This window comes from Labrus bergylta, chromosome 21 (assembly GCF_963930695.1).
Source record: "Labrus bergylta chromosome 21, fLabBer1.1, whole genome shotgun sequence".
NCBI classification, from domain to species: Eukaryota; Metazoa; Chordata; class Actinopteri; order Labriformes; family Labridae; genus Labrus; species Labrus bergylta.
In genome coordinates, this window is record NC_089215.1 from 9,657,413 (window position 1) to 9,684,409 (window position 26,997).

A 26,997-nucleotide genomic window follows, 5' to 3' on the forward strand; every position below is an offset into this window, starting at 1 on the left:
TTGTTTGCATTTACCCTTAAACCATAGTCACAAACCATTCCAGACAGTGTTGCTCTTTTGTGCGTGCATATTAAACGTTTGGATGATTGCAAGATTTTTCTCTCTCAGTAAGTTGCATGGAGTTAATGGCCCGGGATTCAGGTGCAGCAGTTGTTCTTTGGACAGGCTTGCCACATGTTATCCTAGAGACAACGATAACCCTAATCCCAGTTTTACCAAGCTGGATGATAATGGAGCGCTCATCTCATGTTGACAACTTTTTCACAAGAATGAGATAATGCTTGGCTGCTAGCGTGCCGTCTCTGAGCGAGGTGTGGGCGTTCCTACAGCATTGATTACCCTATCCACTGAGTTGGAGGAGTCGTCAGGAGTTGGCTGGACGGCGATAGGGGCATGTGGAGAGAGTGAGTGCGTGCACATAACAAGAGCGTCCACCCCAGGCTTGTCGATATCTGAGAGGCTACAGCAGCTCCGGAGTGAGCGCTTGAACTTAGCAGTTCGACAAAGGCATCAACTTTTCAGGAGGTCAGCGAAAGGTTGAACATAGGGAGGTGTACTTGTGTGGTCACAGGGTTAGCGAGCCAGGAAAATCAATTAGAGTGGGGTTTGAGCAGAATTAGTGAGGTGATCATGAATGCCCATCGGCTAATATCGGCACATTTGTTACTTTGGAGTCTTCTACATATTGTTCTGGGAATTAAAATTAAAAAAAAGTACATGTTTCACACTGAGAAGCCTTCTGGTTTGTATGCTCATGAATACAATATCACCTAAAGCAACAGTTCAGTACACAAGCTAATAATACACGGCTTGACCCTTTTTGTTTATCTGCAACAACACTGTTAGTAGTCTCCATGGCTCTGCAGCTCACACGGGGAGGTGGCGATGATTTTTTATCACACAAATTACACTGTCAAGAGACACAGCGTCCCTCTGAGTCACATTTGACATTTGATCACTTCAGTTACTTTTATGGGCTGTAATAAATACCATCCCGAGCAGTTACTCAAAAATTGGCAAGCCTCGGCCTCCTTGGTATTCTGCCCGTTTAAGTTAAGCACGTCTTAAAATAGCAGGAGTCGACAAGGCTGTTTATTTGAAGCAGAAACCTTGTCAGAAGTTGTGTTTAAAGACAAAAAGATAGAGATGACAGTGTTATTTTGAAAAAACAAAACAAAACAAAACAAAAAAACATCAAGCCCAGCATAGGCTCTCCGTATCGTTCTCTGTAATGCTGCTGTTATTTTTATACCAAAGAGTTCAGGGGCCTCTTGGTACTCTGTTATTTTAGGAGATGCTGAGAAAAGCGTCCCAACTCCTATGAAGTCATTAAACTGGTTGTAGGCAGCAAAAAAAGCTGCAGGTAAATACTTGAGAGGTTTTATCCTTATATGAGTCATGTGGCTGTAAATACTTCCCACCTCACATCCACCTCAACTCCTGCTATATAATTCACTTTTAAAGGTTAGAGACAGTGCTGACGTGTAATTCTCCAACTTTTTAGAAAGCATAAGTGAAGTCATGGCACAGTTTATGTATGCGTTTGAATATTTTTCAAATAAAACTGCCCTATGACGAGTTGGGTGCTAAAATGATCTTTGATTATAACAAACAACACTTTTGTCCGTCCGTGTAGGTTTATGTTTGTAAAAAAAAAAAAAAGTGGAAAAAAAAGACATTCAAGCATCTTTTATTTCACAATATACTCAGTCAGAGCTTTGTAATACAAACAGTCAGACGTGCAACACTCACAGTCTTTGAACAAACACCAGCATCTCATCACAAAACCGAAACTGGCTGTGGGGCAAAAAACAAACTTGAAACAACAAAGATGGACAACCAGACAGATGGAAAAAATAAGCTTGCACATTGCTGAAGTGCAGACCTACTTTAAACAACACAATGGAGTGACTGAAGTGCAGAATAAAGAGCAACAATGTGTTTTGAACAACATGTGTTTTTTTTTTTTTTTTTCTTGTGATCAATTTTTTTTTATTAGTCTTTGCTCACATGTAGACACGTACCAACAAAAATACATATAACAAAATAAAACAAAACACCCTGTGGCACCTGCCTGTATACATATAGTACAATAATATGTGCAGGGTACTGTATCCACATATCTACATTTTAACACAAAATATGATGATTACAGCAATTCTTTAATGACATAGCAGTAACAGAAAAACAGAAAAAGGATCAAATCCTCTGTTACAATGGTTAGTTTAATAAATATAGTAAGCATATATCAATTCTTTCGTCACAATGCTATGCTGCTGCTCATTGGGTTTTAGTTACATTTTAGGCACAGCATGCCTTTGAACAAGCAACAGTGTAAAATAAAGTTGGGCAGATGACAATGTCTTTTATGTCACAAGAGCAGATTTAAAATACTATGTAAGGTGTCTTTGCAGGAGCCAGAAAACATCTGGATTTGACGATAAACACTGAGTATCTTACACTTTCTTTAGCTCTAAGAAGGCACGATTAAACAAATACTGTTGTTAGTGCAGACGTGGATCAATATCACAACATCTATTGTAATATGGCTGCTCGTGTTGCCCAGCCCTTTAGTGGGATCTGTTTGATGGAACACACTGGCTGGTGAGATCAGAGGCATTGCAGCACCGCTCCATAGCCACACAACTCCCTGTTAGCACCGGTTGATAAAATTGAATGTGAAATGCAGCTTGTATTGTTGCTTGCTACCCTCCTGCTCCAGCATCCACCTCTGACTGTGAGGGGACGTGTGATTGAATGTTTCCCTGGTTTGCATCATAGTTGCTGTTGTACATACAGAGAAGACGGATAACTTTGGACAGCAATCCTGAATGTCGATGATAACCCTACGCTGTCTCCTGCTAATGTCACTCAATCAGTCAAGCTTCCCTTTTCTCGTCTTTTTTTTTTTTTTTTTTTTTATTCCATGATGTCGGCCTGCATGTTCCTGGACATGGTCCCCTTATCAATGCATTGGGCTGTAAACAGTAGTTTCTTTTTGTTTGCAAATGCAGAGAGACACCTTGACCTCTTCCTGCCTGGAGTGCTCGCAGGCTACATTTTCAGTGATAAGAAGCCACCGATTGGCCTGCTAGATAGCAGTGATCTGAAGCCTGAGTGAACCTGGGACAGTAAAAAAAAAAAAAACTAAAGAAGACAGTGATAGATTATAGGAAAGATAAAGACGTCTGTTGATAATGCTTAGTAGAAAGTTATGGCTGAGTAGACAGATGGAGGGAGGAGGAGGAGAGATGGACAGGGACGGAGATGCAGGCAGCAAGGTCTCATGCGATGTGGCGAGGTTGAAGAGTGGGCAAGAGAAGAGGAAGTGACCTCACGCAGGCCGGTCTGTCTGGGGGCACGCTGTATGCCCCTGTTTACCATGCCCCTCAAAGGGGGCCACGCAGGACCCTTTTGAAGTGCCTGACCGCGCCGCAGGCAGCCACAAAACCTGCCGCCGCTGAACTTTTAAGCCATTGGCTGAAAGTTATTCAATATTTATCCCCCCCCCGATTGAAGTGTATTTTTTTTTTTGAGGGATAGACCCGAAGAAATATATATTTTTCGTGCCTCACACAGCCCTCGAGGGAAAGATTATAAACAGTATCTGCCTTGTCAGCTTTGCTATTATGGTGATGTGTTTGACATTGTGGACTCGGGAGAGTTTTTGAGAATAGTTTGGAACAGGGAAGTGGCTTCAAGATGGTGGACAAATGGAGTTAGCGGTTTGTGGGTTTCCTTTTTGGTGTTTTGCCACGAGCTCATTTCTGTTATGAAGAAAGTGATTCGTGAATTCACCTAGAAACACAAATAACACAATTCATTATGACACGTGTGTATGGTTAGCATCAACTACAGTGCAATCACGGCTTATGTCGCTAATTTTATGACAGAATTTGATCGAAAGGTAGTGAATCATCCTTTTTACAGTTATGTGATTAAAAAAAAATTTCACTATCAGGCAAACTTGTCCATCTCAAGTTAACAATCAAACCTCTAAACTTAAGTTTATAAGTATTTTTTACTCATTTACTTATTTTTCTTCATTTGCCATTCGAGGAATTGGGGCAGAAACATGCAAATGTTAAGAGCATATACACAAAAACTACTTTCTTGACATTCACGTGCACATACACATACAAAAACACACACACACACACACACACACACACACACACACACACACACACACACACGCATACAGCCTTAGAGTCTAGAGCCTAGCCCCGCTCGAACAATGTCTCCATTGTTTTGTGGGCTTTCACTGGCAGCAGGGGACGGCTGGAGTGTTAACTATTTCCCAACTGCCCCTCACGGTGTGCTTGTGTGTGTGTGTCAGAGGTAGTGAAGCATGGGCTCAGGGAAGAAGAGAGGGAGGGCACTTGCTCCAAGTGTATGGTAATTAGTGTGGAGGAAGTGATGGAATCTGGCCATTTTTATTGCCTGTAAGACCTCCCACCTGAGCCTTTTTACAACTCCTGAACATGCGTATTTCATACCATTCAGGCTCCCTTGTTTCTCTGAAGAGTGTGTGCTGGAAAGAGGTTGTGTGAAAGGAGCTGACGTGTTTTTTTGATATTGTTAAAAAACAAAACCAAAAAAACTCCATTAGAAGTGAAAACACATGCCACAATGACTCTGTGGATCCCAACAATTCTGCACCTCTCAGTTTGTGTTAGAAAAGACAGGCGCGATCACATTCACCCTCCTTGACCGCTTCTCTGTTCGGTTTGTAGGAATGGGGATAAAGGGGGCTTCCTGTGGTCTGAATAGGCCATGCACCTGGGTTAGCCAGACAATTGCCCAGAACTCTGGGATGCCTGGCCTCCTCAGCTGTTAATGAGCGACCCCATGGTCAGCGAGCACCACCCACACACACTGTCCACACGTTTTACCTCGGAGGCTTTTTCTGCCTTATGTCAACCTTCAACAGCTCTTGCTGTCTTCTTTTTATACCCTTTTCTCCATAACCTCCGACCCCCTATTTTGTCTTCTTTCTGAGCATGTTGCCTCCAAAACCACCTTTAACATTTTCAGCAAGAGAGAGCTCATATCTCAGTGTTCAGTAATGTTTTGGTCACTATTTCCTAAGATATTTTCGGATAGTTTTCTGATACCGATTTGGTGCATTGAGGGGCATACTTGCCAATATGGATACCACATATGAGCCAATACCAGAGGCAGAGTAGGATTATATAGTCCAGGATTGGGCGATTTTTGACTTTTGACTATTATGTTTAATGGATTTCTTGATTAAATTCCTCCTAAAAAACATATACATCTCAATTTACTTTTGTTTATCATCCATGCCCATATGTAATCCAGACCTCAGATAGAGACCCTTGTGTCATGTCTGAAGACAGACTGTCACTCTCTGTCTTCAAGACAAGACTTTTCTTCAAGGGGTCACGCTTGCATCATCAGATCGGGGCCAAAATCCAAGGCCCAGTCGAGACGTGGCGTCAGTCCCGGGAACTGTGACAATGAAAATGAGAGTACCTCAGTCTTTGTCCGGCAGTCTGGCCTGCCGCTTGTTCCCTCAGACAATCCGCTCAGTGTTGGCTGCTTAGTCAGCAACAATACCACAACAGCGACTGAAGAGTCTTATTGCTTCTTTACTGACTTAACAGAAAACCTGAGCCTTTCAAAGTAAAGGTAGATTTAAAATGCCAGGAAGGGCCGTTTGGCCAGGAATCAAAATGCCGCATTTTGCACATGCTTGGTCATATTTGTAGACTTAATATGCAGAAAACGCAGTTATGGAACCTCTCCATAGCATGTGATTGTAGGCAAAGTGAATAGCAGTTTGTTGTATTGTGTCTGTGTGTGTGTCTTTGTTAGTAGCTCCAGGGAAATAGTCGTATATTTTCCTTGCTGTGGTATTTGACCGTTGTATAACCCAGCTGAACTTAAGATACCCCAGGGAACATGTGACTCTATGTTGAACATGCACATTTAAAAGGATAATACATATGTGTATTTGTTAGTGTGTGTATGTGTGTGTGTTTCGCCAATAACCACAGTGTTCACTGTTGGAGAAGTTATCTGGCTGGCCTCGGGGTCAAGCACAAGTACAAATAGAACCCAGCGATCTCTGTGCAGAGAAAGCGACCGGCACAGTAGCTTTTGGAGCCCTTTTGTAAACCACAGGCCCTGTTGCCTTTCTGTGCATGTTCTGAGACTTTCTACTAGCATGTCCTTTCTTCTTTAGGAAATCAATAACTCCCTTTCCCTATTTTTTCCTCTTTTTTCCTTTCCTGTCCTCTATCATCTCCTGAAATCTTTCAGGGAGATGTGAGATCTGAGTTTTTGCTCTTAGGGGCAGTAGATACAAATGTGCCAAGTTAACCTCTGAATGCCTTATCCTCTGAAGAATCTTGTATTTGAACAGCTAGTAAGACTTGGCAGGTCACAATTTCAATTTTAGAACACAGTGAAGTGAGAAAAATATAAAAGAATCACTGCACTGGGGACCTGTAGTCAGCTCTAGAGTTGTTCTGATACCAATGTCTGAAATACCTCGGATGCAGTATTAAAAGCAGATACAAGGTATCATCCGGTTCCCCGTCTATTCCCAAAATTCAAACCATAATAAAGTGTCCTGCCAAAAAAAAAAAAAAAAAAAAAAAAGACTTATTTCTTCTTCAACAAAATCAAAAGCTACACAAATAATATTTATCATGGCTGACACAAGAGTGGCAAATAACAAGCTTCAGGTCGACTATCATGCAACATTAGCAAACAACAACAGTGTGGCTCTGTACAAGAGTGTAGTCAAAGCTAGCAAAATGTGAGCAAAAAAGTGTGAAACCATTTAAGTGCTGTGCTTGTTTTTATTTTAAGATAAGATAATTTAAACTAAAGCAGTTACATTTTAGCTTTCCATCTTTCTACTAGATAGCTAGCCTGTCGCTAATGTTAGCTAACTTTAGATTAAGCTGATTAGCTTCTTTTTAAGGCAGGGTTCCTTGAGTGTATTGAGGGAGGCCATACAACAATGGTTGCTATCATATTACATCCATACTAGGTAATTGTATACAGTTGTTAAAATAATATAGCGAATAGAAGTTGCTTCTCTTTTCTTTTTTTGCTGCACCGGCATAGGAGGGGTATTCAGTAGGTACCTGTAACAAGGTACTGTATCAGGAATATGTATCAGGAAGGAAGATTTGTATCAAACATTCTCTAGCCAGCATAGGAAATTGTAAAAAAAAAAATAAAAAAATCAACATATTACTTTCTAATTTCAGTTAAAGAAAATAAGTCTTCTTCGCTTGGCCATGCTACCTTTGCAGTTACAGATATTGAGCTCAGTAGTGATGACCCTGGCTCCCTAGACCAGCTGAATATCTGTGAAGGTGTAAATGCTTAGGAGCTTAAATGTTCTTCCAAAATGAAACATTGTTTTAACAACCAGCCAGCCAGTACCAACAGTCATGTAACCAGAGCAGAGCCTGTTCTCTCTGTGTAAAATTAGCAATAATGGGGCCGAACACGCACCCGGGAGAGAGCTGAGCCAGCAGAGGAGGTAGTAGTTTAAATAACTAAAAAGCCAAGGGATGCATTATTTCCAGGGAGAACATGTTTCCTTTGCATAAATCCTGACCGGCTGGGATTGTGTGCAGATGTGTGTGTGTATGTGTGATAAGAAGTGAAGTAGAGCTGATATAATTGTGTGACTTGGGAACATCCATCTTTGCCTTTCAGGGGTCCTTCTGCTGGGAATTCCCCGGACAGTCAGATCTGAGCCTTCACCAATTTCATTTGGTGAGAGACCTTTGAATTCCAAAAATATCTTGTTAGATTTTTTGGTTGATTCTACACGCAAATTAACACCTGACAATTGATGATTGAAAAGCAAGAAATAATGAATGAAAAAAAACAAAACAAAAAAAAAACTAAATCCTGGTGATGATGCTGATAATCCTGCTTTGTTGTCTGTGCTTTGTGCTTTTAATTCAGAGCTGCTGCTTTGTGTGCTTTCTTACAATGTCTAAATGCCAATCCAGATGATGGGCTGTATATGTAGAGGGAGAGATTTTTGACATACTTTTGATGTGCGTGCTCCCAAACAGAGATCGTCCAGCTTCGTGATGGTGTTTTTCTTGTTCAGCTTTGTTCAACTTCTTGAAGCTTCATTTTGTGTGTGATGCATTCTGTTTGTTTTTATTTATCCCGTGCCTAACTGGTCTCTGTTTCTGGTTTAGCTCTGGGAGAGTCATTGCGGTTTTATTTGGTTTGCATTAGCCCGCAATCCAACAGCAAGAGACGAGACTGTTTTGAAGAGAGTTCTCTTCTATATTGGCAGCATCTGGTTCTGAACCCATAACATAGAGATAGATGGAGTAAGATACCCTGTTTGTGTCAGCTGGTTTAAGATTTAGATTCAATCAGACTCAACCTGAAAGTGAAATAAAACTGCACTTCTTTCTCTCATTCAAAGTAGACCGCTTTTCCTCCTGTCTTTGTCCTAAAGCTCTCCCTTGCATAACTTTGAGAAAGTGGAACCTAAATGCAAAGTAAGTGTTGATTTTACCCGAAGAGCCTACGTGCTGAGGACATCAGTAAGTCTTGTTTTTTTGGTTTGCCAGGCAGGCGGGAAGACGCATTACGAAGCTCAGAGGATGACTTATTAATCTCCTCGGAGGGGACCACGGCTCTGTGGATTGCCTACTTGAAATGTTTGACTAATCAATTGCTTGTTGATTTTGCACACTCTGCAGGGCCTTTGTTGCCAGCAAATAATAAAAGTCCTTGAAAGGAAGAGAAAAAAAAAGGAAGTAAGAAAGGAAGAAGGGAAGAAGGTAAATCATTCTTGATTGTGCAAACAGCTATTAATACGATGGTGTAGTCTATTAGGAAGAATAAGGAGCATAAAAACAACAACATTCCTCTCCCCATGTCAACTCGCTGCCTGCCCCCCCCCCCCCCCCCCCTCTCTCTCTCTTATACAAGTGCCTTTGCTAGAACTTGTTTGACAAGGTCTGGCAGGATTGCTGTAGGGTGTGTCTGTCTTCCTGCATGTGTGTCTTACAAACACACCTTTGTCTACACCAGCGTGTCTGTAGTATGCTTGCGTCTATGGGTGCGACTTCAGTTTTGGATGACAGGCAGTCAGAGCTAGGTCAGGCCGGGTTAGAAGTTTCATATGTTTACATACAACGGCATGAACTCATTTAACCTGGAAATTCGACTTGCAGGCCGGTGAGGAGTGGCCGGGGAGCTTTAGGAAAAACATGTGTGGTGATCTTTGGTCAAGGCTCAGAGGTGATATTGATAAATAATCTTATTTGTGATGAGTCTCCCGAGATAACAGAATTACTGGCTCCGTTCTGCAGCCGGCCTCGTGAGCGACAACACACTCAGCAGCTTCCTACGCTACTGTATTAACACTGGAGGCCGTTTCACAGGGAAACTTGTTTTGACAGAACTCCAGGTGTCTTATTGTTACGGCTGGCATGGTTCAACAGATTTACCAATTAGCACTGGGCTGAGGGCACAGGAAGGGTGGGAGCGAGGGAGAAGAGGGGAGGGAAGAAACATAAATGGGGGAGGAGGGAGGATGGGATGAGAAGGGGGATTTGGCCGCAGTGATGGAATGAGATTTGGAGTGAGAGATGCTGGTAAGGGAAGGTGTGTATTGGAAGAGGAGGGGTTTGAGGGGGTTTCACCATACGTAGGCGGGCTGGAGTAAGGCGATACATGACCTTGATTTTTCTTCTTCTCCAGAAGTAGTATGGAAGGGTCTGAGGTTTGAGCCCAAAGAGGAGGGGGAAGTACCGAGAAAAAGGAGAAGGGTGAAAGAGGGTAGCAGAGGAAAGACAGAGTGAAAACATGACAACTTAACTAAACTTTTTGTTTAACCTTTTGTACCTTGTAAATTAAAGATGCTATAGTTTATTTTTTTAAACTCCTTTTTGTTTGATTCAGTTGTTCTGCGTTGCCAACACACACATCTGCAGGAGCATTGATTTGTTGGTCCTATAAGTCCTCTCCTGGCTTGCTGTTCTCACTTTGCTGTTGGAAGCGAAATTGTGTCGGATTAAACACAATGTTATTACTCGCGCTAACCCTCTTTGTTTTTCCCCAGAAAAGTCTGCTTCGTTTTCCAAGAAATTTGGAAGTGAACTTTTGCGAAGGGGGTTGAAGTGATTAAGCTAATATCCCAGGGGTGGCCTGCGGATTTTTTTTTAGAGTAGCTTTTGGCGCCAGAGTGTTATGATGTTGACACTCGCACGTGTGCGCACGGACTTAAGAGGCTGCAGGTACGGTCGGTGCACTTGTTTAGTCGGGGGGAAAAAAAGGGGATGAAAAAGATCAATCTGTGGGTGTTTCAATCACATGGACAGCTTTTTGTAAAGTTGGGAAAAGTTTCTGGATTGCTATGCTTTTTTTTTTTTTTGTGTTTGTGAATTTGAGTTGACCAATCACAATAAAGAACAAGTGTGAAGCTGTCAGGTTACAATAAAAACACGACTTAAACGGAAAAATAGAAGAGGAGAAGATAAGGTTTAGTGTCTTGTGTGATCTTTTGGTCTGTATGCAGTGCATGACACATCTTGTTTATGTCAAGATCAGAAATGAGATCTAGATCATGGAGGTCCAACATCCCACAATTGCAATATAGACTGTAAGTTGTAAGCATAAGTGAGAGAGAGAGAGAGAGAGGGAGATGGAGAGAGACGGAGACGGAGAGGGAGAGAGAGAGAAGAGGGGACTAGTGGGGAAAGATAGGGGGAGAGAATATGAAGCCCCGCCAAATTCCCTGAAGAACAATTCTCAGTTATGGATGAATACACTGTCACAGTCACATTTTAACTCTGTGTGTGTCTGTGTGTGTGTGTGTGTGTGTGTGTCTGTGTGTGTGTGTGTGTGTGTGTGTGTGTGTGTGTGTGTGTGTGTGTGTGTGTGTGTGTGTGTGTGTGTTGAAGACGGTGGAATGCTGAGTGATTCCAGAGAGCACTAAAGCCGCCTTGAATTCACTTTTCTGTTCCCACCCATGTTTTAACAGGAGAGGAGGCTTTAATTTTTAGTGTGTCCCCCCCCCCCCCCCCCCCGAGGTAAACACACTCCGTCTCTTCTTTGTGAGTCATTTAGCATCATCCTCTGTCACCTTCCTCGTATATTCCAATCTGTGTTTTCAGGTTTGTTGGGCCAGCGTGAGCAAGTCTAACCCCCCAATTTATTTGATTTGGTTCCTCTTGGCGGTTCCACTGAAGACCTATCTGAACTTTTCCTTGGATTTTGTTTGGCTCCGGGTTTGATGTGCCTGTTGTTATTTATTTTTATTTTTTTTTCTTCCTCTCCGTCTTCCAAGCCTGTGTAGTCGATAGCGCCTGAGTGCCAGGCCCTGCTTTTGTCTCGGCCCAGGGAAGGAATTAGATGTGAGACTTTATTTTCCTACCTAGTCTGTTTTTCTTTGAGCTTACCCCCCCCCCCCCCCCCCCCGTCTTTGTTTTTTGTTGTTGTTGTTTTGCTTTTTGTAATAGTCCTGGAAGTTTGGGACACTCCTTTTAAGGCAGGTGATGCTGCGGTTTGACTTCTTTCCCGTACCTGTGCAGATGCTCGCATGCTTTCCTGTTTATTTATCAACCTTTCAAAAATGAAACCGCAATCCAATTTGACTGACCCTGTTCAAAAGGCTGCTCAAATCAGTCATGAAATAGCAACCTGGTAGTTTTAATGGAGGGGAAAAGGAAACCTGGGTTCCTTGAGCATCATCACACTCAAGGTTTTGGATAAAAAGAGAGGCTCAATCCTGATGTTATATTAGTTTGTTTTTTTTCACGAGAGAAGTCTAGTCAAATGTGTCAAACCTCTTTCCCTCATCACTGAGATGTTTCTATAGATGCCCTGAAATGGCCAGACGCCGCTTGCAAAAGATGCAGACAATTGCATCCTGGGAAAGGAAAATAAACAAGCCTGTCACCAAAGTTGGGAAGAATTCTTCGTGCAGCGTTACTGTCAGGAAGCAGCTTCCATTTCATACATTATTAACAGTACCTAAACGCATTATTTGTGTATTTATTCATTCATTTGTCTTGTTAACATCCTCCTGGAGTAAGATAAACAGCGCGGCCAGACTGGCTGTGTGACAGTTGTGCGTGAGATTTGAATAAAAAATCCCAGCAGCGCGGATTTGGAGCGAGACAGGAGCCGGTTTTTGTGGGCACCAGACGTCCTCTCCAGGCTCATTAAGGGACAGTGAGGCGATGATGTCGAATCGGTGCGCACTTTACCGGCCTGCCTTTTCCTTTGAACACCGTCGCCCTCTTATCTGCAACATGCTCTGTTCCTCCATAACAAGACGCTCCCACTCCCATACACACACACACACACACGCCGGCTCTGTCTGTCTCACTTTTCTGCACACACATCCTTCCTACACACACACACTTCATACTTAGTTTGTGTAGACAGAAAACTCTTAAGTATGTGGCTTGTCCACAGAATTTGGCAGCTTTTGTTGTATTTTCTCCTACGCTATCGAAAAAGCCTGCTACTTGTTTTTTTTTCTTTTTTTTTTTTTTTAAACTCCTTTTTTTTTTTCTGCACAGACATCACAAATGGATATTTTAATTGGAACTTTTGGCACTGTCTCCATCTTGTGTTGGAATGGCAGACAAGTGAGTGGCTGGCAAAGGACCGGGGCCGGGCTGATTGGTGTGTAGCGAGGCGTGCCTAAATCAACTGGCAGCATGAATAGCTCGCTTGATTCTCACTGGCATCCTCTGGAATCCATGGCATTTTTTTTTTTTTTTTTGAACAAGATTCTTTATTTGGAAAAAAAAAATCTGGAGTAACCAACAAGGGAGAGCGAGAGAATACCACCGGCTCTCTTGAAGCATGACTTTCCCTTTTTGTTTTGTTTTTGCCTTTATGCCTACTCACTGTTTGGTTATGTCAGAATGAAAAAAAAAGCTAACCTATTCTGCTCCAATCTTAGATTCACGGTTATGGAAATCATCCCATCACCATAATAAATTATCATTGCGCCCTTGATGTTTTGATTTTACAGTCGACTAACTCAAAGCGAGCGATAAGCCTGCTGGGATTAGTGAAGAAAAACAGGAAGCGATGGGATCAGCTCTGAAGACAGTTGAAATGATCTGCTTCATGAGTGACATTTCATCTTCGGGCTGTTTGACTTGTGGATGGATGTTGGAAAGCTGTTGGAAAGACCTTTAAAACACAACAAAACTAAAGAATGAGGACAACAGCTAACTAGGAAACAAAGTTGATTGATCGGTCAGATTTCTTTTCCTTGTTTCTGGGAGGAATTCTCTTAAATTTTCAGTCATGGAAAAAAAAAAAAACATTTCTATCGTTTCTTTTCCTTTATCTGCAATAGACATTAATGCAAATGAAATCTGCATACAGTACCCCTGAGTAGAATTCATTCATGCACCTTTTTTTGTTTCGTTGGAATTTTCAGGAAATATCTGCTTCCTGAATCCAGGGAATAGAAATTGCATAGATCACTAACCCCAAATGACATGTTTGGCCTGACTCCTGCTCCGTAGAAAAGCTCCCTCTGGCTCCACTGCAGCCACTAATGCAAACCACATGCTTGAGCTGCGCATCTGCATAAGTACACACCTGTTTAAACTGTGTACTGTCTTTTAGCTCAAACAGTAAATTCAGGCACACTCACGCCAGAGGCAGAGCAGCTGCGGCGCCGGGTCAGGTTGGAGTCATTGTAATCCTGCTTGACATAATGTAGTCCTTGTGTTGGGCTGGGCCTGTGTGTGTGTCTGTGTGTGTGTGTGTGTGCAGGGTGGGAGTGTGTGATCTGTAAACATCTGTGCTTGTAGTTGTGTGTATGTGGTAGTGGTAGTTGGCCTCGCTCTCAGGGCTGGTGGTCCGTGCTGTCTAATTACCTGGCTGTGTGCCAATGAGCCCCACCAGAGCAGAGACAGAAAGTGGAGCTGTGTCTTACACAACATAACACAGCAGCACCTGGACCACTGAGTCCAGAGTGAGTCCAGCACGGGTTCTGGACACAACCCCTTAAGTCACAGACAAGATCAGGGGATCAATCCAAAGACACATGATTGCCAATTTAAAACAGGAGACATCTAGCGATCAAAATGTACACAGAAAACGAAATGAAACAACCTGTATGAGTCATATTTTGAATAATAACGTTAGTGTCTTCTTACTGCTGGGGTCATGAACATTTTCAAAATAACTTGACTGCACATGATGATCTTTTTTTATGCCAGATAATAATAATGAAAAAAAAAAGATCTTCAGTTCCTATTTGTCCAGACAACGTCTTCAAAAAGTTGTATATTTTGATATAATATTTGAACAGAAAAGCAGTTAATTATAACATATGGCAAACAACCAAAAAAATCTTTGTGTTTTTTTTTTCTAAATGAATAAGTCAATAATAAATTGATAATTGTGATACATTTTAGTTGTGATTTATTGACAAGTTATTCTCTAACTAAAGTCAAAACAGAGCCAAAGCGAGGAAATGTTGTGAAAGTTCTTTTGACAGACTCAGTCAGAAACAGTGCCAGCCAATCAGAAGCCAGGGAGAAAAAAAAAAAAGAACCACAGGACAGATTTATAGCATTGGCATGAAAACTAATCTTGCTTCACCCTCATTTGGAAAACTCATATCTGCACCCAGAACCCTGTAAGGGCGAGGTGAACAGGAGAGCACATGGCACAACGAGCTGCACAAGCTGCGTACTGCTGCGTCAGCCCGCCTCACCCGCCATTTTAATTGTTATATCTCCTCAGCCTTGATATGAGCAAAAAGGGAGGCCTGGGCAGAACCTGGCACATCAAAGGCTACCTCCCCTCGTCTTACAAGTTGCCTGTCTCTTTGGAGGCTTCGCACAGTCAGAAAAGGGGATTGGAGAGGCGGTGTGGATTCCCGGCTGGAATGAGTTTGATGGGCTAATTGTAGCCCCCAGTGGACACAGGCGCTCATCACAGAGGGGCTGGCAGAGTGGGGAGCAGGAGCTGTGCACGAGGAGCCGCAGTGGCTGGAAAATACACCTGCTAGCTTCCTCCTTCATCTCTGGATTTCTGCACTTGTGCCTTTGATTTTAAAAATCCTGTTTTGAGTGTTTGGATATCAGAGAGATTCTTGACATTTTATTACTTCCTTTCCTCATTTGTTGTGTCATTAGTTTGGACGCACATAATGAGTTTTTTTTTTCCCCCCTCTGCGGTGCTCATTGTTTGTTGATAGTTTTTATTTGTTTGTCTGCGTCGGCGCTGTAGGCCAAATCTGCTCCATTTTCTCCACTGCAACAACACTTCCTCCAGGAGATGAATGCTGCAAACACATCGACAGGCCTTGATAAAGGTGCATGCTGATCACTCTGTTTTAGAAGCCTTCTAAAACAGAGGCTGAACAATAACACAAAATAATAATAAAGCACAAACAAGTGTAACTCTTGTGCCGTACAAGCAAAAAAATGCAACCAACGAGCTCGTCGGTATGATCAAAAAGGCTCTCTGAAGCTTTGAACAGTTCTCTTTTTTTCTCCATCTGCATCGAGAAAAAAAAAAAATCAATAGTCAAAACTTTTGAGTGCATGTATCAGCTCTTCCTCCTGTTGCACCCCCATAACCCCTCCGAAAAGCCAGTTTGGCAGTTGTACATTTTGCCACAAGAGTAAAACGCAGTTAAAAGCAGAACGGCACAAGGAGATGACACCAGCGAGGAAGCGGCTCGCATAGGGTAGGGCCCTGGCTGGGAGAAAATCAATGGGAGGGAACTCTTCCATACACGGAAACGGCACAATGGGAGGGAGAGGAGGGAGTAAAGATTTTTTTTTTTCTTTTTTTTTTTTTTTACACTGAAAATGATGCATTTGTTTTACCCAGGGAGAGAAAAAGCAAAGACAAGGAGCGAGAGAGGGGAAAAGAAAAAAAAAAAAAGCACTCTTCTGAACATCTTTTGAAAAAAAGCAAGTTCTTTGGTGAGGTTGAGTTGTGTGGTTAAGGTTTGTTTTATCCAACTGTGCGGAAGCGTGTGTAGCTGTCTTTCAGGTCTCTTTTTAGTCGAGGCGAGGAAAGACTACTCATGGCATGTTCAAGGGCACTCTGTGGACACGGATGCCCTGCAGGAGGCGGATTTATGAATACAACATGAGTAAACAGACACCTACATATACTATTAAAATAGTAAGCCTAGTACGTGGCAAGAGACCATCCTAAGTAGTAATTTAAGCTGGTCCGTAGCAATTCAACCTCCCTCTTCTGAGGGTCATTGATAAAGACTTGTGAAAAATCAGCTCTAATTTGCCTGATAGTGGAATGATTTGCACATTGGCGGTAATGTATTCCTGTGTGCATTCCTCCAATACAACCCTGTTAGTATTCAGTGTAGTGATAAAGGTTTTTTTTTTTTTTTTTACACAGCAGCTGTGAACAAAGAATACAATAGCACACAAACTCGAAACACAATTCCAAGCCGGAGCCTTGAATGGCATTCAGACTTCACTGTGACTGAGCGAACCCATTCAGCAGGAGTGCGCGGCGGTTGGAGAGATGGTATCGAGTTGCCTGCAGATGGAGGTCAGTGTGACTGGCACAGTTGGCACCTTGGCACGGCAGCAGCGTGCTCTTGCAGCACTCAGCTCCGCTAAAGGATGCGTCGACTGAAGGGGGTGGGGGGTGGGGGGGGTGGGGGGGGTTGGACTGGGGAGCGGAGCGTTTTTCTCACTTCTTCTTTTTTTTTTTTTTTTTATTGTCTGCGCTTCCTGTTTTGAAAGCCATTAAGGAGCAAATTTCCTCACAGCGAGAGGGGAGATGAAAAGGCCCCGTCTTTTGAAACATGTCCAAGCGCAAATGTGAAAAAGAGAGGGAATGATAGCTATCTGTAAACATCTCTGTTGAGGGGTCGACGGAAAAGGAATTGTGAGGGAATGATACATTCATTTGCGTTCTTTTTTTTTTTTTTTGATTTGCTGATGAAAGGGATGCTGCCGTTTTTTTGTTCCGAGCCAGCTGTATTGCTCTATTCACTGCCACGCTAATATACCAGGGCAGGCTCACATAACTACACAGCCACCAACCACCCTATCCCCCTTTCTGAAAAATGCTTTGTGACATCTGCATCCACACATGTCTGCATTCACTGTAGCCAGCGAGTATTTATAGAACAGTTCGCTTTCGTTGTCCATTGATCCCTGCAGGCTCTCTGATCACAAAACTATACCTTTAAGTAGCGTTTATGTGGCATCTAAAGGTAACCGCTGTGTATTTGAACTGGGAACACCTGAGGTATTTGCAGAATCTGACCTGATTGTGGAGACTTCATCTCATATTCCAGGTCCATTTCTTTTTTTATGTAGCATTCTCTATATTTACCCCATGTTTCCTCTCTCAGCCTAGCTTCTCAAGAGCACAGCGCTAGCTTGGTACTGCTTCTCCTCCTCCCTCTCCTCTTCCTCCTCCCTCCTCTACCCCTCACTGCCCCCGAGCCTGGCCAGTCTGTGCCTCTTAATAAAACTGACAGGCTCTAATTGGGCTTAATTGCACCCTTCGGGCGTCGTCAAAAGGAGTGTTGCTAAACAAACTGCAGGGTCTGCAAGCAGGCCAGCCAGTCTAACTGCAGCACGTTGGCCGCTGAGCTCATGCCTGCATGCATGCGTACTAAACCTCGAAAGTGCGTTGTGTGAATGAAGTGTATGCGAGGGTTTAATAGCACATTTAGGAATGTGCATGAGTAAGCATCCGATTTAATTGTGCGGCTGTACGCGCACTGCGGTTGGACGGGACGTTTGCGACACCATTCATTCTTCACAGCGAGCACAGCGGAACAAGAGCTCACAAGTCAGAGAATCTCATACATCCATGCAGGCAGCATCGTCTGAATACGAGTCTCTGAGCGCACGCTGTCCCTAAATCGACACTGGCAGTAGAATAGGAGTGCGTCTGTGTTTTTGATGAAGCGTCTACAACTCCAGGTGTCAGAGAAAAAAAAAGACCTACAAATACAAATCCCTGCATGCTCTTTCAGCAGCATTAGCAAAACAATGATTAAGCTCTCAGCATCCCAGTAGCACCACCTCCTGGTTGACGGGCAGGGGCGGCCATGATAGCAGCTCGCGATTGAATCAGGTCTAATTCAGGGAGGAGGGGGCGGGCACTCACCACATGGGCCTTTGCAGGGTCACTGAGCACAATCGATGGAGAGCTCCAGATGCGATTGAGTCATTGAACTGGCAATGCCTAACTTATGTGTGTGTGTGTGTGTGTGTGTGTGAGAGAGACGCGGGAGCCTATGAGATGGTGTTGACCCCTAAAGCTAGGAGGAAAAAGCAGAGATAATCACATTGAGCACAGCTCTGTGCTAAAAAAAACAATCTTCTCGCCATTTGATCCACCCTTTGAGATATTTACTCATTATGGCCGTTGGTCTTTGTGAAAAGTTTTAGGAGCTTTGTTTTGAAGCTTTTTACCAAAAAAAAAAAAAAAAAAAAAAAAAGCCACAAACAGGATGGCTTCTATTGTGCAAGCCGGTCATGATAGCGGAGATGCAGGGGAGGGATTCATCAACTGTGTTTTTGTTCTGTGCTTTAAAGTCATGTAATGATGCAGTGGCTGAGCTGGAGGCCCCATATAGACGGGAAAGGCCTCATTTCAGCGGCCTGCTGCTGCTTCCAGTGCCCCGACTACTTGGTAACCCCCTTCTTTTAGGAAAAAGAGGCAGAGCACATAATTAAGGTACATAACCAAGGGTGGACTGAATATATAGACTGAAAATATAGAGGAGCAGAGCAGTTGGCCTCAATCACAGGCTGTGGTTTAGTGTTTTGCTGCAGACGGTGCCCAGACCTGTACGAGTGTGTGTGTGTGTGTGTGTGTGTGTGTGCGTGTGTGTGTGTGTGTGTGTGTGTATGTAAGCAGTCTGAGCAGCATGCTATAAAAGGCTGCTGAGTCGAGCCGTAGCCTCTCTGTGTGTCGGGGTCACAGTGAGCCAGACTGTTTGTGCAAGTACACGTACACAAACTCTATGTGGGTATTCTGTGTATTTATTTGTATGTGTGTGTGTGCGTGTGTGTGTGTGTGTGAAGGATGCAACCTCACTCCCTGACCCAAAGCTGCTTCCCCATCCCATCTCTCCGTTATTCATCCCTGTAGTCATATATAATCCTGCTGTCTCGGGCAATAGTGTGTATCTGAGAGGACACATCCTGCTGCTGCTTGACTTCACACACACACACACACACACACACACACACACACACACACACACACACACACACACACACACACACACACACACACACACACACACACACACACACACACGCACACACACACACACAACCATGCACACACACGGTTTGCAGCTCGCGCCTCAGTTGTTTCAGAGCTTTGTCACTCTCTAATGATAACTATCCATCAATGGCAGGGGCGTCGCTGGTTGGAAATGAAGATGGATTGAATTAGCGCTGAGTGCTCTGGCCGCTGCATTGCGGTGGCAACCCGTAATTACACTGTCAGGACCATTGACCCCCCCCCCCCCACCCGCAACCAGACGTTGAACTTAACACATTCGCACCAGTGTTGATTACAAGGTCTTTTAGTCGGGGCAGATCCACATCATGTAGTTCCTAATGGCAAGTGAAAGGCCCAGTCATTTGTGGAGGATTAGTGTAGCGTGGCATGTTTGCAGCGGTCGCAATGCATTGAATGTACAGCTATTTGACTGCTGCACGTTTACCTTTCGAACAATGAAACTAAATTGAAAACGTTTTGGACGATCGTTCGATTTTAAGTATCGACAGAAAGCACCTACAGACATGGGATGTTTACTGTAATTCTGAATGGCAGCAGACATTACATCACTTCAATTAGAAGGAACATGGATAGCAAGTGTTTGGTAAAGGCCAGGAAATCCAAAACAAGCACAAACAGCTTAAGCCCCCCCCCCTCCTTCTCTCACCAGTTCCCTGCATCACCCCCTCTCTTCTGAAAAATGAAAATTGGGCTGAAGTGTTTGTTATTAAATCCGTCCAGGGAAACTCCAGGAAATGGACTTTAATTTCATATAGAGGCACATGACTCGAAGGATCTTAGCGAACCAATTAACCTCACCTCAGCTCATTAAAAACACTCCTTTCATGGCCCGAAGCAGCGACTCATCCACTAACACGGGACATGAAAGCGCAAATTTGTCCATCCAAAACTCTTTAAAAAAGTAATTGGAAAGGTAGATACGGAGGGCCAGTAATCTGGTGACACGGGCTAACTGGAGTGAAGTGAAAAGTAGAGGCGATTATTGGGAACAGACAAAGCTCGTATAACTGTCAACATGCTATATCAGCTCTGGAAGGGCAGCTCGGTTCTTAAAGTTAGCACTCAGGATTGAGAGAATTTCACTGAAGGTCACCACATGGTGGAGGGACAATCTGAAAAACAGCAGCTGTTAATACAGAAACATGGACACACAAGAGAGGACAGTGCACTTATTGACTGGAGAAACAATTATTTCAGGTAAGAATGAAATACATTGACTTAATTGTTAAATTAGATTTAACTCAAAGCAAGATTATCTCAGATTAATGAAAATTGAATTTTCTTTCCAAATGTCCTTTTGCCTTTTGTTGCTATGGGGCTGTTTCTTTGCAAGATAAGTTCAACTGAAAGCACATCAATGGAGTTGGATCAATAGAAGACGAGTCAAATATTGTGATTTTTGTTTTTCTTTGCTTCCATTTGTTACCTTAACTCAACTTACCTTAACTTCCTCTTTGAAACTCATTGAAAGTCCATTTGTGTCTCCAAGCAAAACATTCATATTACTCCTAAAATCAAAAAAAAAAGAAGGGTGTAGTAATTACACGTGCACATAAATCATCATTTCCAGGCCTTTATTGAAACTATATAATGGGTTAATGGCATTGAGAGGAGCCATTCAGCTCTCTCCACGCGTGTGTGTGTGTGTGTGTGTGTGTGTGTGTGTGTGTGTGTGTATGTGTGTGTGTTTGGTATGTGCTCTCACAAAGTGCATGCATGTCTTGGCTCACACTGTGCACACTCATCAAGCCACATGCAAACAACCAATCTCTTGATATCTGCATCGAAATAATTACGGGGAGATAAACACACCATTTGACCATTTTCACAGTGATCTAATCTGAAGCTGTGCGGTGCGAGCGTACGCGGGGAGGAGGGTGGGGGGGGGGGGGGGGGTGTAGATCAAATCCCTTCTTAATGGAACTGATCACTACTGTGTGTTCAGGATTCAGCAGACAGATGTATGACACATGCATCCTCTTGTCTGTTTCTGCATTCAGCATGCTTCATTCCTTTTTTTGGCACAGAATTCTGGGTAAAATTCAGTGTAGGATTTATTTAGATTCCGATTAGTGTAGATTAGTTGCGAGGGGGTGAAAAAAAAAAAGTGGAGGCTTTTTGTCTCTGGTGAGGTCAGAAGTGTATTGGTTACAGCTCTATTGCTCCACGCGTTTCCATCTCTCTTTGGCTGGAAGGCAAACGGCATCCGAAATCTGATTAGCCTCCATTAAAAAGAGTGATATTTTCATCCCGCCGCTTCTCGGCACTGCGTCAGAGCATTCGGCCGCTTTTAATGCCGGGAAAAGCCTGCTCCTTTGACAGATAGTAGATACTCCCAACATCACTTGTTTGGACATTTCTGTCTTTTGTGACATGGAAGAAAGGACGGGCAAGAAAATAAAAAGCAACTAAATAATGTCAAAAGATCAGAAATCAATGGGGCCGGAGGAATGTGATCCGCACGGCTTCCAATGCGACCGGCCCTCTCTCTCTCTCTCCCCCCCTCCCCGCCCGTCCGCCCGCCCTCACATTACGAGTGTCTTTCTGCAGCCACTAAAGTTGCTTTTGTTCACCCCCTCTCGGAGATGTAACTCAAGCATGAGGAAGTCGTCTGACAATGTTTGGATATCGGCAAAAAATAGCCTTTTACTTAAAGGTTACGGGCTGAGGTTTATTGAGTTACATGTTCATCAGTGATGGAGGCCGATGGAAGAGTTGAGCCATGAGAGAGCGTCGTTAATGTGGAGGTTTGTGTTTCACATTTTGATGTGATGTGGAGGAGCAGGAAATGATCAATTTTTTTTATAAATGGAAGTTGGGATTCTGGAACGTGTTTTCTCAAAGCAACATTTGATAAATAAATAATTTAATTTGAGTGTGGCATCAAGAAAAAATAAATATAAAGGTATATAAAGTCATATATCAATGCTTCCAATAAAAGCCATTTAATAACAATTCATTCAGGAGGTTCCCTTTAGAAATTCTGTACATCATTTCTACGTATTTACCACAATGTGTGGATTTCTATTTTCAATTTGTTTAATAGTTAAGTGTCCCAATGTAGGCAAAAATATATTAATATAAGAGTCATGGACAGATTTAAATAACCTCAGGAAAAGAAAAGGTTGTTCAGAAGTCTGAAATGATAAAATGCGACTAAAAATGAAAAGATAAACGTTTCTGTGAAGATGAATTTTGACGACTGATAAAAGTAAGAGAAGGAACCTCTTTCCCTGCCGAGCGTCATGTCTTTAATCTGATAATAGCTCCCCTTGTTGGATAAAAATAGAAACTGCATTTATCATCGTCTACTTAAATTTTGTTCTGTAGGTCACTTGCGGGCTTCTTTATCGCCTCCTTTTAAAGAAACGTGGGTCTCCTTTTAAAAAAGGATTTTTACGGGTTATACCAGAGTTTACAGTACAGGGTTTCAACTTCTGTGGGAGTTGTGATCTGTGCTAATGAGAAAAAGAAAAATGCAGCAGCACAATGCTTTGTGTCACCCACTGAGGCTGAGAGATAGACACAGGATTAAAAAAAAAAAAGAAAGAGAGGAGGTGGGGGGGGGGGGGGGGGGAAACAATTTCTGGACATTTCTAGAAGATAAATTTAATTTCTTTGCTATTTGGAGGTCTTCTTTGAAAAAGCAATTGTAATGAACACATTCAAAACTGGAGAATAGATTTACCCTCGGCTTCAAATAAGTCGGCGTTATCGGACTCTGTCATTCGCTCCTTCCCATTTTCGAGCTGCTAATTGATGTTTTTGATGTCGGCGAGAAAATTGAAGAAAATGTCATGTGTGAACCGGCGCGGAAGTTAATAAGATTGACTTCGTTGACTGAATTCACAATGAGCGACGGAGAGAGCGTGTAATGGGGACCGCTGCGAATTTGCCCGTCCATCTGGCGAGGGATGAAATCGACACCTAGCAGGAACGGGCCCAATAGAGGTCGATATCGAGGGAACGGACGCCACCCCCTCCTCAAAAAAAAAAAAATGTATTTATGTATTCTTTCGTTGAATCTTAGCAGTCGGGTGAAGGTTTTGTTTCCCACTGATTGGAGTGCATAAGCAGCTGTTTTTTTTTTTCCAAAGGGCTTCCTAACCCCGGCCCGCTCGCAGCTTTTCCGTAGAATCGTCTCCCAGGGCTACGTTCTTCCAAACAAAGCTCGTTCTTTATGCTGTTTTGAGTCTGAAAAGCCGCAGAGCTTTATAGGGTTTAGATTAAGATGTGGCTAAAAAGATTCACAAATATCAGTAAGGGTCATTGCATATGTTTGGCCGATGTGTAACAGAGCCTGAACTTAAATCCCCTGAAATAAAGGGATAGAAGCAACACCGGGGTCGCTCCATCTTGAGCCATTTATGGAGCGCTGGCTGAAAGCCAAACGTAGATGCTTTACACTTCTTCGTCTAAAAGTGAATTTCACTGAAGAATCAAATTATAGATAAATGTCCTTATCGTGAATACATTTTTTTTTAAAAAAGCAGCAACATCGGAAGGTGTTTATTTGTTAATTCACATTAGCGTAAGGTATAATGGGTTCTACATTTTTAATTGGGGCATGGATTAGTTGAGTTTGGTTCAGTGCTTCTGATTATTCCTCGCGGCCTAAAGGGGACTGAGATAAACCCTTAATACGGCCAGTACCCCTAAGCGCTCTCCTTTTTGAAGACACCAAACAAAACAAAAAAAAGTGGCCTCTGCTTGCGTTCGGCCCTCCGAGAATCGTGGATAAGGGACATTATTCTCAGAATAGGCAATTAATTCCGCTGGCAACGATCGGTTAGAGCTTCTTCCCCCCACCGCCCCCTACGAATGCCCTCCTCTCCACCCTCCACTCGCCATTTGAAATGCTAACACAATGAAATATTTTCCTATTGGTCCGTGTCCCTCGGCTAAGCCAGCGCCGCGGGCGAAGAATTTCATCGACTGATGAGACCACAGGCATGCCCGATAAAAAGGTTAACTATACGTGACACGCACTCCAAGCAGCTTGCGCTACCTTGAACTCTCAAGTTCGGTAACTTTTATTTGACTTTTTTTATTGTTAGCGAGGCTGTCTTGTTTGGCCGCCAAGGCCAAAACAGAGCCGTTTTTTAAATTTTTCTTGACGTGTTAACGAAAAAAGGATAACGTGACTTTTTTAAAAATTCAGTTTGGCAGTTTTCTTTTTGTTGTTGTTTCCCTGTGATGACTTTCTGCAGCCGACTTTTTATCGTCCACTGATTTTTTTTTTCATAAAGAGGAAACGGGCTGTAATCAAATGCACTGCCTTTCAGATGATAACACAGGACGGTGTTCTGCATGTTACATAGTGTTTCATACTCTATGATTGTAGATTTAATTTGTTTAACCGTGGACATTTCCCCCCATGGAGAAAATGTAATTGATTAATAAGAATAAATGAAAGTATAGGATTTGTATTCACGTTGAATTATTTTTAATTCTCAAGCTTACAAAACAGGACCCTTTTATTTACATCTTCCCCCTCCCCGGCGCATACATTTTGTATCCATTGTGTTGTCTTTTACAAAAGCTTGGCTCTGCTCTGCGAGACGAAAGAACAATCCAGGATGGCACATTTCTTCTTCCACCTTCAGGGAAAGGCAAGGTTGACTGCCAGAGAGTGGGAGGAGAATTCCAGGCTGTTTTTAAATTGTTAGTAAAAGATATATGGGCACAGAAAAGGTATGGCTGCTGCTGTACCCCCCAACCCCAGTTTTCACACACACACACATGAGCACACACGCACACGCACACACACACACACACACACACACACACACACACACACACACATGCAGAGTGCTGTGCGAGGACTGAGGCAGGTGGCTCCCCATGGCTGCAGCTTCATGACAACATGCCATTAGAAATAGCAGGCCTGTTGATCAATCCTGCCGACATGACAGCTTCGCCGCGAGGCCCGGCTCTTTGAGTGCCGACGCCGCGGCAGCTCCCTCTCCCGTTTCTCCCCACTAATTGGTGAAGGTTTCTCTTATATATGCTCGTGGCACAGGGCTTTTTTTTTTTTTTCCCCCCCTCCACCACCACCACCTCCTCCTCCACCTCCTCCTTCTCCTTCTCCTTTTCTTCTTCTTTTTCTCTCTCTCTCTCTCTCTTTTTTGCTTTTTTAGCTGCAGCTCTTCTTTCCCCCCATCCTTTCCCTCACTGCTGCCACCACTTTTTTTTTTTAATCTCTCTGTCTCTTTCCCCCTCTTTCCATATATCTATATATATATATAAAATATATATTTTTTTTGTTTTTCATTTTAACATTGTCACATTGGAAGCGATAACTTTGGGTGAGATATTGCAAGTGGGTTGAGTAAAGGGATGTGTGTGCCGCGGGCGCTGTTCGTTCTGTATTTTTTTGTGGGACTATTGGAGCTGGGATTTGACATTGACTCTAGGCAATGTGCATCAGCACCACATATACACAATGGGGATCACGGAGGGGGAAAAAAAAATTACATCTTTGTCAGGTGAAATGAAGGAGAAACAGGCCTTTGATACCATTGCAATTTTAATTGCATGGTTTATTTCGACAATTTTCGGCTAGGCTGCTAAAAATACTATACCCGTAATTAAGTGACATTGTGTCATTTACGTTGAAACTCATTTATTTATTTTTGAACGCTTTCACAAACAGCTGTGTTGCAGAATTGGCATTTGTGTTTATTTGATTCATCACGTAATCCCTTTCTTTCTCATCAAACAGAATTAAGTTGCAAAACGTCAAAACAATTGTCAGGAAACGGCTGCGTATTGCTCGCTGACTTGTCACGGCAACACGGGGCTGCCTTTCTAATTCCACCAATGTTTTTTTTTATCCCCCCCCCCCTCTCTCTCTGCGCATCACTCTTAAACGCCACCCACTCTGAATCTCTCCCAACTAAACAAATGAGGGGGGAGATAAGCACACATTAAATGTTTAACAGTCTCGCATTTGTCATCTGTTTTACCCCTCTTAATTAAACAGACGCAGCTTAGCCCCGGCACTCCAAGTGCAGACACACTCGCACACAAACACACACGCAGAACACACACAAACGCACGCTCACACACACTCGCAAGCCTGTGAGTACTGGAGCCTGAGAGCAAACACTGTCCTGCAGATGATTAATTTAGCCGTTAATATTTATTTTGTCGGTCTTGCTTGGTTAGCAGCTCAGTAGAGGGCGAACCTGAGGTTGTTTTTATTTCTCAAAAACGAGTGGGAAAAAAAGAACAATAATAAAATGTTTTTTTTTTTCCTTGTGTTATTGTCTGACATTTGTCTCAGGATGTTTTTTTTATAAAAAAAAAAAAAAAAAGAAACGAAGAAGAATTGTGGACGAGTTGTGATTTGTGTCTGCTTCAGTGTATTATAGTGATACGGCGCTTGTTGAAAACATTAACTACTACCTCCACCCAGTGGCACAAAGTGAAAAAAAAAAAAAAAAAAAGCAGGTGTGATTGGCAGCACACAGTATTTAATGTAGTGGGAAGAGTTGCCTTAAGCGAAGAGGGGGGGGGGGATGTATTCAGCACACAATAGGGCTGCTATCTCGCTCTCTGCATTGTCTCTCTCATCGCCGACCTTATTACATGCTGTATTTGGCATGAAGAATCCCCTTCTTATCGGCAACTGAATTTTAATGCCACTACGCTTAGATGGCCGCCTTATTCTAGTAGTTGTTTTGACATCATATTGCATTTTCCGTGTGTGTTTCT

General features: G+C 42.9%; 1 protein-coding gene across 20 annotated transcripts in view; it reads left to right on the forward strand.

The window, feature by feature from the left end:
* The window catches only part of tcf7l2 (transcription factor 7 like 2), an 88,444-nt gene that overhangs the window by 31,377 nt on the left and 30,070 nt on the right, over positions 1-26,997 (forward strand). For 11 of the 20 annotated variants that reach the window (XM_020652094.3, XM_020652095.3, XM_020652100.3 and 8 more), the window contains one exon: positions 7,708-7,767. The exons of 8 other annotated variants lie outside the window; for them this stretch is intronic. In XM_020652094.3, the coding sequence (XP_020507750.1) occupies positions 7,708-7,767 (60 nt within the window). Of the gene's footprint in view, positions 1-7,707; positions 7,768-16,503; positions 16,546-26,997 lie in introns of those variants that run through there. One more of the 20 variants, XM_065949685.1, reaches the window with a different exon arrangement.